Source organism: Carcharodon carcharias, chromosome 37 (assembly GCF_017639515.1).
Source record: "Carcharodon carcharias isolate sCarCar2 chromosome 37, sCarCar2.pri, whole genome shotgun sequence".
Classification (NCBI taxonomy): Eukaryota; Metazoa; Chordata; class Chondrichthyes; order Lamniformes; family Lamnidae; genus Carcharodon; species Carcharodon carcharias.
Window position 1 is genome coordinate 3,285,611 of NC_054503.1, and position 16,011 is coordinate 3,301,621.

Sequence of the window (16,011 nt, forward strand, 5' to 3'; positions counted from 1 at the left end):
TGTGTGGCTCCGCGTGCGTGTGTGTGTGTGTGGCTCCGCGCGCGTGTGTGTGTGTGGCTCCGCGTGCGTGAGTGTGTGGCTCCGCGCGCGTGTGTATGTGTGTGTGGCTCCGCGCGCGTGTGTATGTGTGTGTGTGTGTGTGGCTCCGCACGCATGTGTGTGTGTGTGTGGCTCCGCGTGCGTGTGTGTGTGTGGCTCCGCGCGCGCGCGTGTGTGTGTGGCTCCGCGCGCGTGTGTGTGTGTGTGTGTGTGTGTGTGTGTGTGGCTCCGTGCGCGTATGTGTGGCTCTGCATGCGTGTGTGTGTGTGTGTGTGGCTCCGCGCGTGTGTTTGTGTGTGTGTCTGTGTGTGGCTCCGCGCGTGTGTGTGTGGCTCCGCATGTGCGTGTGTGTGTGTGTGTGTGTGGCTCCGCGTGTGTGTGTGTGTGTGTGTGTGTGTGTGTGGCTCCGCACGTGTGTGTGTGTGTGTGTGTGTGGCTCCGCACGTGTGTGTGTGTGTGTGTGGCTCCGTGTGTGTGTGTGGCTCCGCGCGTGTGTGCGTGTGTGTGTGTGTGTGGCTCCGCATGCGTGTGTGTGTGTGTGTGTGTGTGTGTGTGTGTGTGTGTGTGTGTGTGTGTGTGTGTCTGGCTCCGCATGCGTGTGTGTGTGGCTCCGCGCGCGTGTGTGTGTGTGTGTGGCTCCGCGCGTGTGTGTGTGTGTGTGTGTGTGGCTCCGCGCGTTTGTGTGTGTGTGGCTCTGCGCGTGTGTGTGTGTGGCTCCGCGCGCGCGCGCGTGTGTGTGTGTGTGTGTGTGGCTCCGCGCGCGTGTGTGTGGCTCCGTGCGCGTGTGTGTGTGTGGCTCCGCGCGCGTGTGTGTGTGGCTCCGCGCGCGTGTGTGTGTGGCTCCGCGCGCGTGTGTGTGTGTGGCTCCGCGCGCGCGTGTGTGTGTGTGTGTGTGTGTGTGTGTGTGTGGCTCTGTGCGTGTGTGTGTGACTCCGTGCGTGTGTGTGCGGCTCCGTGCGTGTGTGTGCGGCTCCGTGCGTGTGTGTGCGGCTCCGTGCGTGTGTGTGTGGCTCCGCGCGCGTGTGTGTGGCTCCGCGCGAGTGTGTGTGGCTCCGCGCGTGTGTGTGGCTCCGCGCGTGTGTGTGTGGCTCCGCGCGTGTGTGTGTGTGTGGCTCCGCATGCGTGTGCGCGTGTGTGTGTGTGGCTCCGCGTGCGTGTGTGTGTGTGTGGCTCCGTTTGTGTGTGTGTGTGTGGCTCCGTTTGTGTGTATGTGTGTGGCTCCGTGTGTGTGTGTGTGTGTGGCTCTGTGTGTGTGTTTGTGTGTGTGTGTGTGTGTGTGTGTGTGGCTCCGTGTGTGTGTGTGTGTGTGGCTCCGTTTGTGTGTGTGTGTGTGTGTGTGTGTGTGTGGCTCCGCGTGCGCGTTTGTGTGTGTGTGTGTATGTCTCCGTTTGTGTGTGTGTGTGTATGTCTCCGTGTGTGTGTCTGTGTGTGTGTGTGTGTGCGGCTCTGCGTGTGTCTGTACTGGGGGAGAACACAGTAAAAGCAGGGTATGAATTGAAGGTAGAAGCCTTTGGCTGAACTCTACATCACCAGTACATTCAGTGCACAGTCAAACTGCACCTGACCCAGTGGGTTCTGTGCTGAGCTGGCTGATCAGGAGCTGCTGAGTTTACCATGGGTCCTGAGCTCAGGAGTTCACAATCAGCAACCATATCTCCACCCCCCCGCCCCCTGCCCATAACCTTGCTGGAGAAGCAGGACCAGGCTGGGTCCATCTTGAACTCATGTCTTGCTAGGTCTAGAGACAGAATCACTGAATATTTACAGTGCAGAAGGAGGCCATTCGGCCCATTGATTATGCACTGGCTCCCTGAAAGAGCATTCCACCTAGGTCCCACTCCTCTGCCTTATCCCCATAACCTTGCACGTTATTTCTTTTCAGTTCGCAATCCAATTCCCTTTTGAATACCTTGATCGAACCTGCCTCCACCACCCTTTCAGGAAGCTTGTTCCAGACTCCAACCTCCCTCTGGGTGAAAAAAAATTTCCTCACCACGTTTTCTCTTTTTGCTCAATTACTTTGAATCTGTGCCCTCTAGTTCTTGATGCTCTCTGAAGTGGGGACAGTTTCTCATTATTTACCCTGTCCATACCCCTCATGATCTCGAATACATCTATCAAGTCTCCTCTCAGCCTTCTTTTCTCCAAGGAAAACAGACCCAACCTCGCCAATCTCTCCTCAAAGCTACAGTTCTTCATCCCAGGAATCATTCCTGTGAATCTCCTCTGTACTTTATCCAATATCTTCACATCCTTCCTCAGGTATGGTGCCCAGAACTGGAAGCAGTGCTCCAGATGAGGCCTAATGAGTTTCTTATACAAGTTCAACATGACCCCCTTACTCTTGTACTCAGTGCACCTATTGATAAAGCCTAAGATACTATATGCTTTATTAACTGCTCTCTCAACATGCCCTGCCATCTTTGATGACCTAAGTACATATACACCGAGGGCCCTCTGTTCCAGCACCTCCTTCAGAGTTTCTCCCTTTATCTTACTGTTCTTCCTGCCAAAATGAATCACCTCACCCTTCTCTGCATTGAACTTCCTCTGCCACTTGTCTGCCCAACCCGCCAACATGTCTACGTCCTTTTGAGGTTTAAGACTATCCTCGTCAAATTTGACAACATTTCCAATCTTCGTATCATCTGGGAATTTTGAAATCAGGGCCCTTGCACATGACAGTCTGTGTCATTCATATACATCAGGAAGAGCAAGGGTCCCAACACTGACATCTGGGGAATTCCCCTACAAATCTTCCTCTGCTCTGAAAAACAACCATTTACCACTAACCTCTTTGTTTCCTATCACTCAGCCAATTTCTTATCCAAGTGCCCCTCTTTGCTTTTATTCCATGACCTTGAGACACGCACAGGTAAGTGTCTGCTCACGACCCATATGGGGTATGAACCTGGTTCGATGGCTGTCCCGCTATCCAGACTTGCAGCACCTTCTCACACTGCAAAGTAGGGCGGGTGAGGAGAGATAAACTGGATTTCTGTGGCTGTGATGCCCCCAGTGGCCAAATAGCAAGCTGGACCTCCATATCTGGGCTTAGTTATTGCAGTGGGGACACTGAGGTGAGACTCCAGGATAGCTGTGGGGCCCAACCACAGTACGAGGCTCCATTGCAAAAGGATGCACAGTGAGGTGCAACGGTACGATAGCCATATATGTAGCGTAGATACCTGGAGGGAGGTGGTGTGTGTGCAGGAACAGGCTTTCACAGACAGGTGCCCTTAATGATCCATTTCCCATCATGAGTCCCGCACTTTTACATTGTTTTAAAACTCTTTTCATAGGATGTAGCTGTCCCTGCCTGGGGTCAGCATTTATTGCCCATCTCTAATTGCCCCTTGAGAAGGTGGCGGTGAGCTGCCTTCTTGAACCGCTGCAGTCCCTGTGGTGTAGGTACACCCACAGCGCTGTTAAGGGAGGGAGTTCCAGGATTTTGACCCAGCGACAGTGAAGGAACGGCCGATATGTTTCCAAGGCAGGATGGTGAGTGGCTTGGAGGGGAACTCGCAGGTGGTGGTGTTCCCCATGTGTCTGCTGCCCTTGTCCTTCTAGACGGTAGAGGTCGTGGGTTTGGAAGGTGCTGTCGAAGGAGCCTTGGTGAGTTGCTGCAGTGCATCTTGTAGATGGTACACACACAGCTGCTACTGTGTGTCGGTGGTGGAGGGAGTGAATGTTTGTGGATGAGGTACCAATCAAGCGGGGCTGCTTTGTCCTGGATGGTGTCGAGCTCCTTGTGTGTTGTTGGAGCTGCGCTTAGACAGGCTGGCGTAGCTTCACGTGACTCGGTGTGGATATGGTCTTGCATGTGATGCCCAGTCTGGCATTGTATCCCAGAGAGACTGGGGGGTGGGGGAGGGGGGGTGCTGGCTCTAGGTGACTCTGAACTGATGCATCTTTTCCTTTCCCTGCCCTGATTCCTGATTGCTTTCGTCCTCCCCTCCCCGGCCCCCCCACCCCCACTTTTTTTCCTTACCCTTCCACTCCACCAATGCACAGATATCTTCCACTGGTCCTGTTTGAACAAGATGGCTGCGCAGCTGCCAAAGAACACAGCCCCGGCTGGTTATCAGTGCCCGATGTGCAAGGGTCCGGTCTTCCCTCCGGCCAACACGGTCAGTCCGGTGGCCAGTGTCCTGAAGGAGAAGCTGTCCACGGTGAATTGGGCGCGCGCCGGGCTGGGCCTCCCACTGGTAAGGAGCTTTTGCCATTCCCTTCGGGCTCGGCGGATGAGGGGGGGGTGGGGGGCGTTGGGCGTCCCTGGCCTTGGCAGACCAGCAGGTCCCGGGGCTCAGGATCCATGCACCGCGTGGGGCCTCTCGGTTTCAGGCTGCCACGCCACGGTTCAGTAGCTGCTCGCTCTCCCTCCCCAGGCTCCTGCGATGCCCCGTGCAGTCGAACAGGCAGGTACCCGCGCGAGAGTGGGGCCGCCTGGGCGAGGCTCCAAGGGGCTGCTGATAACTGCGGCGCCCCAAGGGACAGTCCGTCCGGCACCTTTTAAAGGAGGACGGGGCGGGGGCTGGGAGGACAGCCTTCTGCCTTTCACGCCCGCCTCCTTGAATGCTGCACTGTTTTGAGCGCACCCCAATATGTGAAGCAGCCTCTCAACCTCCACCTCAGACTTCCCTGACCTCATGGTTTGTTTTTACCTCCACCGCCAATATCCAGATTGAAGAAATCCAGCCCTCTCAGGACCAAGAGTCACTCGATAGCACAGACTACGCTGATTGGTCAGCCCTGCCCGGTAAGCTGCCTTTGTTTGCGTACCCACGGGGTCCCTGTGGCCCCAGTGAATGTGGGCGGTGAGGTCTCTCTCCTTAAACTCGTTTCCAGTTCTGACCCAAGCCACCCTGCACCCACCCGCCCGGTAAACTGCTGCAGCAGCCGCTCTCCGACAGATCTCCTGTGTCCACCTCCTCCTCGCTTTACACCCTTCGTCCCCTTCACGTGCTGTCTCACGCCCTGTCGGTCCCTCCCCCACCCGACATACCTCCAGTTCTAGCCCGCTCCCTCGCCTCAGCCTCCTCTACAACGAGAGTAGTCCCGGGTCCTTCAGCTCCCTTATCCGAGGTTGGGTGAAATGTTGAAGCAGAGCCTGGACAGAGGTGGCCAGCTGTGTTTCTGTGTAAGGGTTGGTGATGCTGCCAGTGCCTCTGGTTGCAGAGCGTGAGGGAGATGTCATTGAATGGAATTCTGAGCTGGGCCGACTGACTGTCGTGTGCAAATGTACAACCGGGAGATATCGGCTGAGGGAGTCTTTCACCTGCTTCCAAATAAAACCCCAGGATTGATCAATACAGAATGCCACTCCCTCCCTCCCTCAGCTCCCCATCTTTTTCTCCTGGTCCTACCTCCTCACTCCCACACCCTACCGGCCCTCCGTCCCCTCGCTCTCTCTCTCACCCAACCGGCCCTCCGCCCCCTCGCTCTCTCTCTCTCACCCTACCGGCCCTCCGCCCCCTCGCTCTCTCTCTCTCACCCTACCGGCCCTCCGCCCCCTCGCTCTCTCTCTCACCATACCGGCCCTCCGTCCCCTCGCTCTCTCTCACACCCTACCGGCCTTCCGCCCCCTCGCTCTCTCTCTCTCTCACCCTACCGGCCCTCCACTCCCTCACTCTCTCTCACACCGTCCCGGCCCTCCGCCCCCTCGTTCTCTCTCACACCGTCCCGGCCCTCCGCCCCCTCGTTCTCTCTCACACCCTACCGGTTCTCCGCCCCCATTGCTCTCCCTCACACCCTACCGGCCCTCCGCCCCCTCGCTCTCCCTCACACCCTCCTGGCCCATTGTCCCCCTCGCTCTCCCTCACACCCTACCGGCCCTCCACCCCCTCGCTCTCCCTCACACCCTACCGGCCCTCCACCCCGTCTCTCTCCCTCACACCCTCCCGGCCCTCCGCCCCCTCGCTCTCTGTCTCTCTCTCTCTCACATCCTACCGGCCCTCCGTCCCTCGCTCTCTCTCTCACACCCTCCTGGCCCTCCGCCCCCTCGCTCTCTCTCACACCCTCCTGGCCCTCCACCCCCTCGCTCTCCCTCACACCCTCCTGGCCCTCCACCCCCTCGCTCTCCCTCACACCTTACCGGCCCTCCCCAGCCCCGCACACCCTACCGGCCCTCCGACCCCTCGCTCTCCCTCACACCCTCCTGGCCCTCCGCCCCCTCGCTCTCTCTCACACCCTCCTGGCCCTCCACCCCCTCGCTCTCCCTCACACCCTACCGGCCCTCCCCAGCCCCGCACACCCTACCGGCCCTCCGACCCCTCGCTCTCCCTCACACCCTCCTGGCCCATTGTCCCCCTCGCTTTCCCTCACACCCTACCAGCCCTCCACCCCCTCGCTCTCCCTCACACCCTACCGACCCTCCACCCCCTCGCTCTCCCTCACACCCTACCGGCCCTCCGCCCTCTCTCTCACACCTTACCGGCCCTCCACCCCCTCGCTCTCCCTCACACCCTACCGGCTCTCCACCCCCACTCGCTCTCCCTCACACCCTAGCGGCCCTCCGCCCCCTCGCTCTCCCTCACACCCTAGCGGCCCTCTACCCCCTCGCTCTCCCTCACACCCTACCGACCCTCCACCCCCTCGCTCTCCCTCACACCCTACCGGCCCTCTGCCCCCTCGCTCTCCCTCACACTCTACTGGCCCTCCGCCCCCTCGCTCTCCCTCACACTCTACTGGCCCTCCACCCCCTCGCTCTCCCTCACACCCTCCTGGCCCATTGTCCCCCTCGCTCTCCCTCACAACCTACCGGCCCTCCACCCCGTCTCTCTCCCTCACACCCTCCCGGCCCTCCGCCCCCTCACTCACTCCCACACCCTACCGGCCCTCCGCCCCCTCGCTCTCCCTCACACCCTACCGGCTCTCTGTCCCCTCACTCACCCGCACACCCTACCGGCCTTCCGCCCCCTCGCTCTCTCACACCCTCCCGGCCCTCCGCCCCCTCACACCCTCCTGGCCCTCCGCCCCCTCGCTCTCCCTCACACCCTACCGGCTCTCCACCCCCACTCGCTCTCCCTCACACCCTAGCGGCCCTCCGCCCCCTCGCTCTCCCTCACACCCTAGCGGCCCTCTACCCCCTCGCTCTCCCTCACACCCTACCGGCTCTCCACCCCCCCACGCTCTCCCTCACACCCTACCGGCCCTCCGCCCTCTCTCTCTCTCACACCCTACCGGCCCTCCACCCCCTCGCTCTCCCTCACACCCTACCGGCCCTCTGCCCCCTCGCTCTCCCTCACACTCTACTGGCCCTCCGCCCCCTCGCTCTCCCTCACACCCTACTGGCCCTCCACCCCCTCGCTCTCCCTCACACCCTCCTGGCCCATTGTCCCCCTCGCTCTCCCTCACAACCTACCGGCCCTCCACCCCGTCTCTCTCCCTCACACCCTCCCGGCCCTCCGCCCCCTCGCTCACTCCCACACCCTACCGGCCCTCCGCCCCCTCGCTCTCCCTCACACCCTACCGGCTCTCTGTCCCCTCACTCACCCGCACACCCTACCGGCCCTCCGCCCCCTCGCTCTCTCACACCCTCCCGGCCCTCCGCCCCCTCACACCCTCCTGGCCCTCCGCCCCCTCGCTCTCCCTCACACCCTACCGGCTCTCCACCCCCACTCGCTCTCCCTCACACCCTAGCGGCCCTCCGCCCCCTCGCTCTCCCTCACACCCTAGCGGCCCTCCACCCCCTCGCTCTCCCTCACACCCTACCGGCTCTCCACCCCCCCACGCTCTCCCTCACACCCTACCGGCCCTCCGCCCCCTCGCTCACTCCCACACCCTCCCGGCCCTCCGCCCCCTCGCTCTCTCACACCCTCCCGGCCCTCCGCCCCCTCGCTCTCCCTCACACCCTACCGGCCCTCCACCCCCTCGCTCTCCCTCACACCCTACTGGCCCTCTGCCCCCTCGCTCTCTCACACCCTACCGGCCCTCCGCCCCCTCGCTCTCTCACACTCTACCGGCCCTCCGCCCCCTCGCTCTCTCTCACCCTACCGGCCCTCCGCCCCCTCGCTCTCTCACACTCTACCGGCCCTCCGCCCCCTCGCTCTCTCTCACCCTACCGGCCCTCCGACCCCTCGCTCTCCCTCACACTCTCCTGGCCCATTGTCCCCCTCGCTCTCCCTCACACCCTACCAGCCCTCCAACCCCTCGCTCTCCCTCACACCCTACCAGCCCTCCACCCCCTCGCTCTCCCTCACACCCTACCGGCCCTCCAACCCCTCGCTCTCCTTCACACCCTACCAGCCCTCCACCCCCTCGCTCTCCCTCACACCCTACCGGCCCTCCACCCACTCACACCCTACCGGCCCTCCACCCCCTCGCTCTCCCTCACACCCTACCAGCCCTCCACCCCCTCGCTCTCCCTCACACCCACGGGCCCTCCGCCCCCTCGCTGTCCCTCACACCCTCCTGGCCCATTGTTCCCCTCGCTCTCCCTCACACTCTCCTGGCCATCCACCCCCTCGCTCTCCCTCACACCCTACCGGCCCTCCACCCCCTCGCTCTCCCTCACACCCTACCAGCCCACCACCCCCTCGCTCTCCTGGCCCATTGTCTCCCTCACACCCTACCGGCCCTCCACCTCCTCGCTCTCCCTCACACCCTACCAGCCCTCCACCCCCCTCGCTCTCCCTCACACCCTACCGGCCCTCCACCCCCTCGCTCTCCCTCACACCCTACCGGCCCTTCGCCCCCTCGCTCTCTCTCACACCCTCCTGGCCCATTGTCTCCCTCGCTCTCCCTCACACCCTACCGGCCCTCCACCCCCTCGCTCTCCCTCACACCCTACCGGCCCTCCACCCCCTCGCTCTCCCTCACACCCTACCAGCCCGCCACCCCCTCGCTCTCCCTCACACCCTACCGGCCCTCCACCCCCTCGCTCTCTCTCACACCCTACCGGCCCTCCGCCCCCTCGCTCTCCCTCACACCCTCCCGGCCCTCCGCCCCCTCGCTCTCCCTCACACCCTACCGGCTCTCCCTCACACCCTACCGGCCCTCCACCCCCTCGCTCTCCCTCACACCCTACCAGCCCTCCACCCCTCTCGCTCTCCCTCACACCCTACCGGCCCTCCGCCCCCTCGCTCTCCCTCACACCCTACTAGCCCTCCACCCCTCTCGCTCTCCCTCACACCCTACCGGCCCTCCACCCCCTCGCTCTCCCTCACACCCTCCCAGCCCTCCGCCCCCTCGCTCTCCCTCACACCCTCCCGGCCCTCCGCCCCCTCGCTCTCCCTCACACCCTCCCGGCCCTCCACCCCCTTGCTCTCCCTCACACCCGACCGGCCCTCCGCCCCCTCGCTCTCCCTCACACCCTACCGGCCCTCCGCCCCCTCGCTCTCCCTCACACCCTACCGGCCCTCCACCCCCTCGCTCTCCCTCACACCCGACCGGCCCTCCGCCCCCTCGCTCTCCCTCACACCCTACCGGCCCTCCGCCCCCTCGCTCTCCCTCACACCCTACCGGCCCTCCGCCCCCTCGCTCTCCCTCACACTCTGCCGGCCCTCCGCCCCCTCGCTCTCCCTCACACTCTGCCGGCCCTCCGCCCCCTCGCTCTCCCTCACACCCTCCCGGCCCTCCGCCCCCTCGCTCTCCCTCACACTCTGCCAGCCCTCCACCCCCTCGCTCTCCCTCACACCCTACTGGCCCTCCACCCCCTCGCTCTCCCTCACACCCTACCGGCCCTCCACCCCCTCGCTCTCCCTCACACCCTCCTGGCCCATTGTCCCCCTCGCTCTCCCTCACACCCTACCGGCCCTCCGCCCCCTCGCTCTCCCTCACACCCTCCTGGCCCTCCGCCCCCTCGCTCTCCCTCACCACCCTGTCAAATAGATTTCAGAATCAGCCCTGTGGATATTGAGGGTTTAAGCTTATTTTTCTGCTTGGTTAATGTCCAATCTGCTTGCTGGTTCCCTCCTATGGCTTTGACCTCGGCCGCTCGTCCGAGTCACTCTCCGCTCTCCGCTAAGTCACGAGGCTAGCCGCCTGTCCTCTTTCCTCCCTCAGATCCCGGCTCGGACGATTCTGGCACCCGGCCCCAGTCGTACCCCTCGAGCACCGGCTTCACGCCGCTGCAGGATTACGGGACAGACTTAAACAACGGGGGTGTGAAGGAGGCGCACTCGGTGGTGAATATGATGCCGGACAACGAGTCCATCACCCTGACCACAGGTGAGTCCTTGCGCGTGAACAAATGTGTGGGAGTGTTGGGGGCGGGTGGTGGGGGGGGGGGGGGGGGGGGGGGGGGGGGGGGGGAATCAGGCTGTGACGCCTCGCATGGTCGAATAGCTGCTAAGAATGGCTCCCTCTAGGATGAGGTTCTGAGGGGCAGAAGGGTGGGTGGTTGCCCGTACTGCTGTACCCACAAGGTCATCCAGTGCCCCATCAGCAGAGGGGAGACAGCCGCAGGGCCCTGTCTGTGTTGAGACACTTTAGGCACTTGTTCAGGGCACAGTAGCCTACCAAAGACAACCTGCCTGCCACCTGGCAAGGGAGAGTGACCCTCTCGGGTCCCTCCGTCCTTTACCACACAACCCCGCGCGGGTTCCGTTCAGAGAAAGTAACCTGTTACCGTCCCGGGCCTCTGGGTTGAGAGCAAGTTTGGGTTCCTCGGGCCACCCTGGACAAGATTGGTCTTTCTCGAGATGCCCCTCACCCCCCCCAAACCAAGCCAACTATCTGGCCAGCCTTTGCTGTGGAAGCATGAATGGTAGGAAAGCCCCTCAGATGTGATTTAAATGTAAAAATAGTTCCAAATGTGTGCTTCAGCGCTGGTTCCTGACCCTGTGTCTCCGGTGTTTCCACATTTGCTCTGCTCCTGACCAGTTATTATTCAACGTCCTCGCTATTTATACAGAAGCTTGGTTAGACTGCACCGGGAGTAGCGTGTGTAGTTTTGGTCACCTTACCTTAGGAACAACATTATTGCCCTAGAGGGAGAGCAACGAAGGCTCATCCAGCCTGTTCTTGGGATGGCGGGTCTGATTTATGAAGAGAGACTGGGGAAACTGAGCCTGCGTTCTCTCGAGTTTTGTAGAATGAGAGGTGATCTCATTGCAACCTACAAAATACTTAAAGGGATAGACAGGGGAGAGGCAGGTAAGTTGGGGAGCCAAGAACCAGGGGACACACTTTCAAAATTATGGGGAAGCCACTTAGGACCAAAATGAGGAGGATTTTTTTACTCAGAGGGTGGTGAACCTTTGGAACTCTCTATCCCAGAGGGCAACCATTGGGTATGTTTAAAGCAGAGATTGACAGGTTTCTAAATACCAGTGACGTAGAGGGGATATGAGGATAGTGTGGGGGGTAAAAAGGCATCAAAGTGGATGATCAGCTATGATCGTATGGAATGGCAGAGCAGGCTCGATGGGCTGAATGGCCTCCTCCTGCTCCTATGTTCCCACTTCTGCCCCTGGAGGCTGAGAGCGTTTGCTGCTGCTCTTTGCCTTGAAGGAACACGTGCTGAGGGAAGCATTCCTGCTGCCTCCCCCAGACGCATAGTTCGTACCGAGTTACAGACCCCATCTTTCATCTGCCTTGCCAATGACCTTGTTTTCCCTTTGCAATCCCCCCATCCCAACTCCAATTCTCCTTCCCGCCACGTTCTTCATTTCAGGAAGCTCCCTGGCGTCCTCGCCTCGAAAGATTTACGACACCATCGCTCGCGACACGGCGAAACCGGCCGCCACGCAGATTGATTTCGATGACGACAAGTACCGACGGCGCCCAGCGCTCAGCTGGTTTGCACGATGGTTCAAGTAAGCACGGGGTTAGATACAGAGTAAAGCTCCCTCTACACTGTCCCCATCAAACACTCCCAGGGCAGTTACAGCACGGGGTTAGATACAGAGTAAAGCTCCCTCTACACTGTCCCCATCAAACACTCCCAGGACAGGTACAGCACGGGGTTAGATACAGAGTAAAGCTCCCTCTACACTGTCCCCATCAAACACTCCCAGGACAGGTACAGCACGAGCTTAGTTACAAAGCTCTCTTTGACTCACTCAGAACACATTGATGAGGGGGCTTGAATGGGGGGAGGTGCCCAAACAGTACATGCAATTCGCCGTACGATCCAGAAGATGGCACCTTCGACTGTGCAGCACTCATTCGGTACCGCAATGGGGCCGACGGCCTCGACTCGGACTCAGATCCCTGGAATTTGCAGAAGGCTGCTGGACCGTGGAGGGCGTCACTGGGTGGCAGCCAGGAGCAGGAAACCTTTTTCTTTTCCCCTTTCTCTTTCCCTCTCGCCCCACCATCCTGTCCGGAGGAGTGCTGAAGTCAGCTCAGCCAAGGTCTTCCTGGCCTTGTATTATTCTGCACTGCACTGGGAGGTGGGGGGGATGTGTGGGTAGTTTGTGCCGGGTCTGTTCGTCGGTATTGTTTTCTGACTTCAGTTCTGTTTCCCAGTCCCTGTCATGAACTCCACCGTTGTCTTACCTCATTGGCTACGTAAAACCTCACCCATGTCTTTGTTCCCTCAAAGCTGCGATGCTCTCCTGGTCAGTCAGTCTTTTTCAACCCTGCATAAAACTTGAGGTCATCCAAAACTTGGCTGCTCATTCGCTACCTCACACCACGTCCCCACACTACCTCACGTGCACCTCTCACCCCTGCCGCTGACCCACACTGGCGCCCAGGGTCCGCCAATGCCTTCATCTTATAAAAGTTTCATCCTTGTTTTTGAATCCTTCCACAACCTCCGCGTCCCTGCTTCCCACTCCGCAATCCAGGGGCCCAGGTTAATGCGGAACCTGGGTTCAAATCCCACCATGGCAGCTGTTGGAATTTAAATTCAATTAATAAATCTGGAATTATAAAGCCAGTCTCAGTGATGGTGACCATGAAACTACCATCAATTATTGTAAAGACCCAACTGGTTCACTGATGCCCCCTTTAGGGAAGGAAATCTGCTGTCCTTACCCGGTCTGGGCCTACATGTGACTCCAGACCCCACAGCGAATGTGTTTGACTCTTAACTGCTGCTCTGAAATGGCCGAGCGAGACACTCAGTTCAAGAGGCAATTAGGGAGGGGCAACAAATGCTGGGCCTTGTCCAGCGACAGTCACACCCCATGAGAGAATTTTTAAAAATCTCTGTAATGCCCAACAACCTTCCGAGACCTCTGTGCTTACTCAGTTCTGACCACTCATACATCCCCTGATTCCCATCGCTCCACCATTGGTGGCCGTGCCTTCGGCTGCCTGGGGCCTCATTCCCTCACGAGTTGCCTCTCTAAACCTCTCTCCCTCTCTCTCTCTGGCTCCGTCTCCCCCTCCCTCTCTCTCTCTGGCTCCCTCTCTCTCCCTGGCTCCCTCTCCCTCTCTCCCTCTCTGGTTCCCTCTCTCTCTCTGGTTCCCTCTCTCTCTCTGGCTCCCTCTCTCTCTCTGGCTCCCTCTCCCCCTCTCTGGCTCCCTCTCCCTCTCTCCCTCTCCCTCTCTCCCTCTCTGGCTCCCTCTCCCTCTCTCCCTCTCTGGCTCCCTCTCCCTGTCTGGCTCCCTCTCCCTCTCTCTCTCTCTCTGGCTCCCTCTCTCTCTCTCTGGTTCCATCTCCCTCTCTCTGGCTCCCTCCCTCTCTCTCCCTCTGGCTCCCTCTCTCCCTCTGGCTCCCTCTCTCTCTCTGGCTCCCTCTCTCTCTCTGGCTCCCTCTCTCTCTCTGGCTCCGTCTCCCTATCTGGCTCCTTCTCCCTATCTGGCTCCCTCTCCCTATCTGGCTCCCTCTCTCTCTCTGGCTACCTCTCTCTCTCTCTCTCTCTGGCTCCCTCTCCCTCTCTCTCTCTGGCTCCCTCTCCCTCTCTCTCTCTGGCTCCTTCTCTCTCTCTGGCTCCCTCTCTTGCTCTCACTCTGTTCTGGGCCCTAAGCTCTGGAATTCCCTCCCTAAATCTCTCTGCCTTTCTCTCTCTCCTGGGCCCCAAGCGCTGGAATTTCCTAATCCTCCCCTCTCTTTTCAGATGCTCCTTACAACTTAGCTCTTTGACCAAGCTTTTGGCTATTAGCCCTACTATTCCCTCAAGTGGCTGGTTGTTAATTTGTGCCTGAGAATGCTCCTCGGAATATCTCACAATCATATTAATGATGTTTTATGCAAGAAACATTGTCTCAGCCCAAAGGCTGAATTGCAGGGTAGCTTTCAATGGAAAATTCATAGACTGAGTGATCAGGTTAAAAACGTGTTCCTACATTAAAGGTGCTATATAAATGCATGTTGTCCTTGTTGTACAACACAGGAGTGAGATAGCCAGTAACTCCACTGGCCCCCCAACAGATTCTCTCCCTTCACTAGTGGGATTTCCCCTCCCCCGCCTCGCCCTCCCCCGCTTCCCTCTCGCCCTCCCCGCCTCCCCCTCCCCTGCCTCGCCCTCCCCGCCTCCCCCTCCCCTGCCTCGCCCTCCCCGCCTCCCCTCCCCCGCCTCCCTCTCCCCTGCCTCCCCCTCCCCACCTCCATCTCCAGCTTCCCTCTCCCCCGCCTCCCTCTCCCCGCCTCCATCTCCCGCTTCCCTCTCCCTGCCTCCCTCCCCCTCCCTGCCTCCCTGTCCCCCTCCCCCTCCCCCCCGCCTCCCTCTCCCCCTCCCCCTTCCCCCGCCTCCCTCTTCCCGCCTCCCCCTCACCCGCCTCCCCCTCGCCCACCTCGCCCTCGCCCGCCTCCCTCTCTCCCGCCTCCATCTCCCGCTTCCCTCTTCCCTGCCTCCCTCTCCCCCTCCCCCCGCCTCCCCCTCCCCACCTCCATCTCCAGCTTCCCTCTCCCCGCCTCCCTACCCCCCCGCCTCCATCTCCCGCTTCCCTCTCCCCCGCCTCCCTCCCCCACCCTGCCTCCCTCTCCCCCTCCCCCCGCCTCCCTCTCCCCCGCCTCCCTCTCGCCCGCCTCCCCCTCGCCCGCCTCCCCCACCCCCGCCTCCCTCTCTCCCGCCTCCCTCTCTCCCGCCTCCCTCTCCCCCGCCTCCCTCTCCCCCGCCTCCCCCTCGCCCGCCTCCCTCTCCCCTGCCTCTCTCTCTCCCTTCCCCCTCTCCCCCCTCCTTCCCCCCTCCCCACGCCACCCTCCCCACTCCACCCTCCCCACCACCTCCCCCCTCCGCCATTGCAGACCGTATCCTGAACCCTGTTTATCCCGACAGGAACGCCAGCGGATCGAGGAAGCGGCCGCTCTCGAGGTTCCAGCGGTTCACCGTCATCCTGCTGCTCGGAGCGCTGGGCTTCCTGACTCTGCTCGTCGTCATGTCAAAGCTTGGCCGGGCGGCCGTGGAGAACGACCCCAACTGGGATGTGCTGCAGAACCCGCACATCCAGGTGGGGGCGGATTAGAACTCGGGGGGGGCGGTGGGAGGGGGGGTGCGGGTTTGGTGTGGGAAGGCGTGGCGTTCCCGAGCAGGAATCCCCCTTTTTCCCGGGACCTGTCGGAGAGAGAGATGGGGGTGGGTGGATGGGGGGAGGTTGGGGGGGGGGGAGAGTCGGACTGGGCGAGAGGTGGGCGGAGAGCGAGAGGGGTGGAGGGGGGTGGGGGATGGTGACGGCTACTCCTGGGATTCCAGTTTACCCCCCCCCCGCGCGCTGTTACTGCTGTTCTCTTTCACTGGCCTGGCCCTTTAAGGAAACGCTTCCCAATCCAGCTTTAATGGCTCCTAATAATGTACATAATCTTCTGCCAATCGGTTTGCAACCTTTCATTTCCACCCCCACCCCACCCTCCCCAAACTCCCTGTCACGAATTCCCAGTGAAAAGACCCCCCCCCCACCATCAGCACCCTCCCGAGCTGCTGCCCCTTTAATTCTGATTGACCTCAGGATGAATCACACAGTGGGGGGGGTGGGGTGGGGTGGGCAGGGCCGTTGGGTGCGGGAGGATTGGACGGTGGTGGTGGTGGTGGCGGAGAGGTGGGACCAGCCCCTCTTCCCACACAGCGGGAGCGTCCGCAGAGAGGACAGTAGCACCAAGCAGTAAAACTGACTAAAAAGAGCCCGCGGCATCTCTTG

The 16,011-nt window shown here is 60.9% G+C and overlaps 1 protein-coding gene across 1 annotated transcript in view; it reads left to right on the forward strand.

The window, feature by feature from the left end:
- Nucleotides 1-15,353, forward strand: part of zfpl1 (zinc finger protein-like 1) — a 31,733-nt gene extending 16,380 nt beyond the window's left edge. The window contains exons 3-7 of the mRNA XM_041179989.1: nucleotides 4,054-4,247; nucleotides 4,723-4,798; nucleotides 10,045-10,209; nucleotides 11,657-11,798; nucleotides 15,156-15,353. Of these exons, the coding sequence (XP_041035923.1) occupies nucleotides 4,054-4,247; nucleotides 4,723-4,798; nucleotides 10,045-10,209; nucleotides 11,657-11,798; nucleotides 15,156-15,342 (764 nt within the window). The 3' untranslated portion in view covers nucleotides 15,343-15,353. The remainder of the gene's footprint in view (nucleotides 1-4,053; nucleotides 4,248-4,722; nucleotides 4,799-10,044; nucleotides 10,210-11,656; nucleotides 11,799-15,155) is intronic.
- Nucleotides 15,354-16,011: the final 658 nt, after the last annotated feature.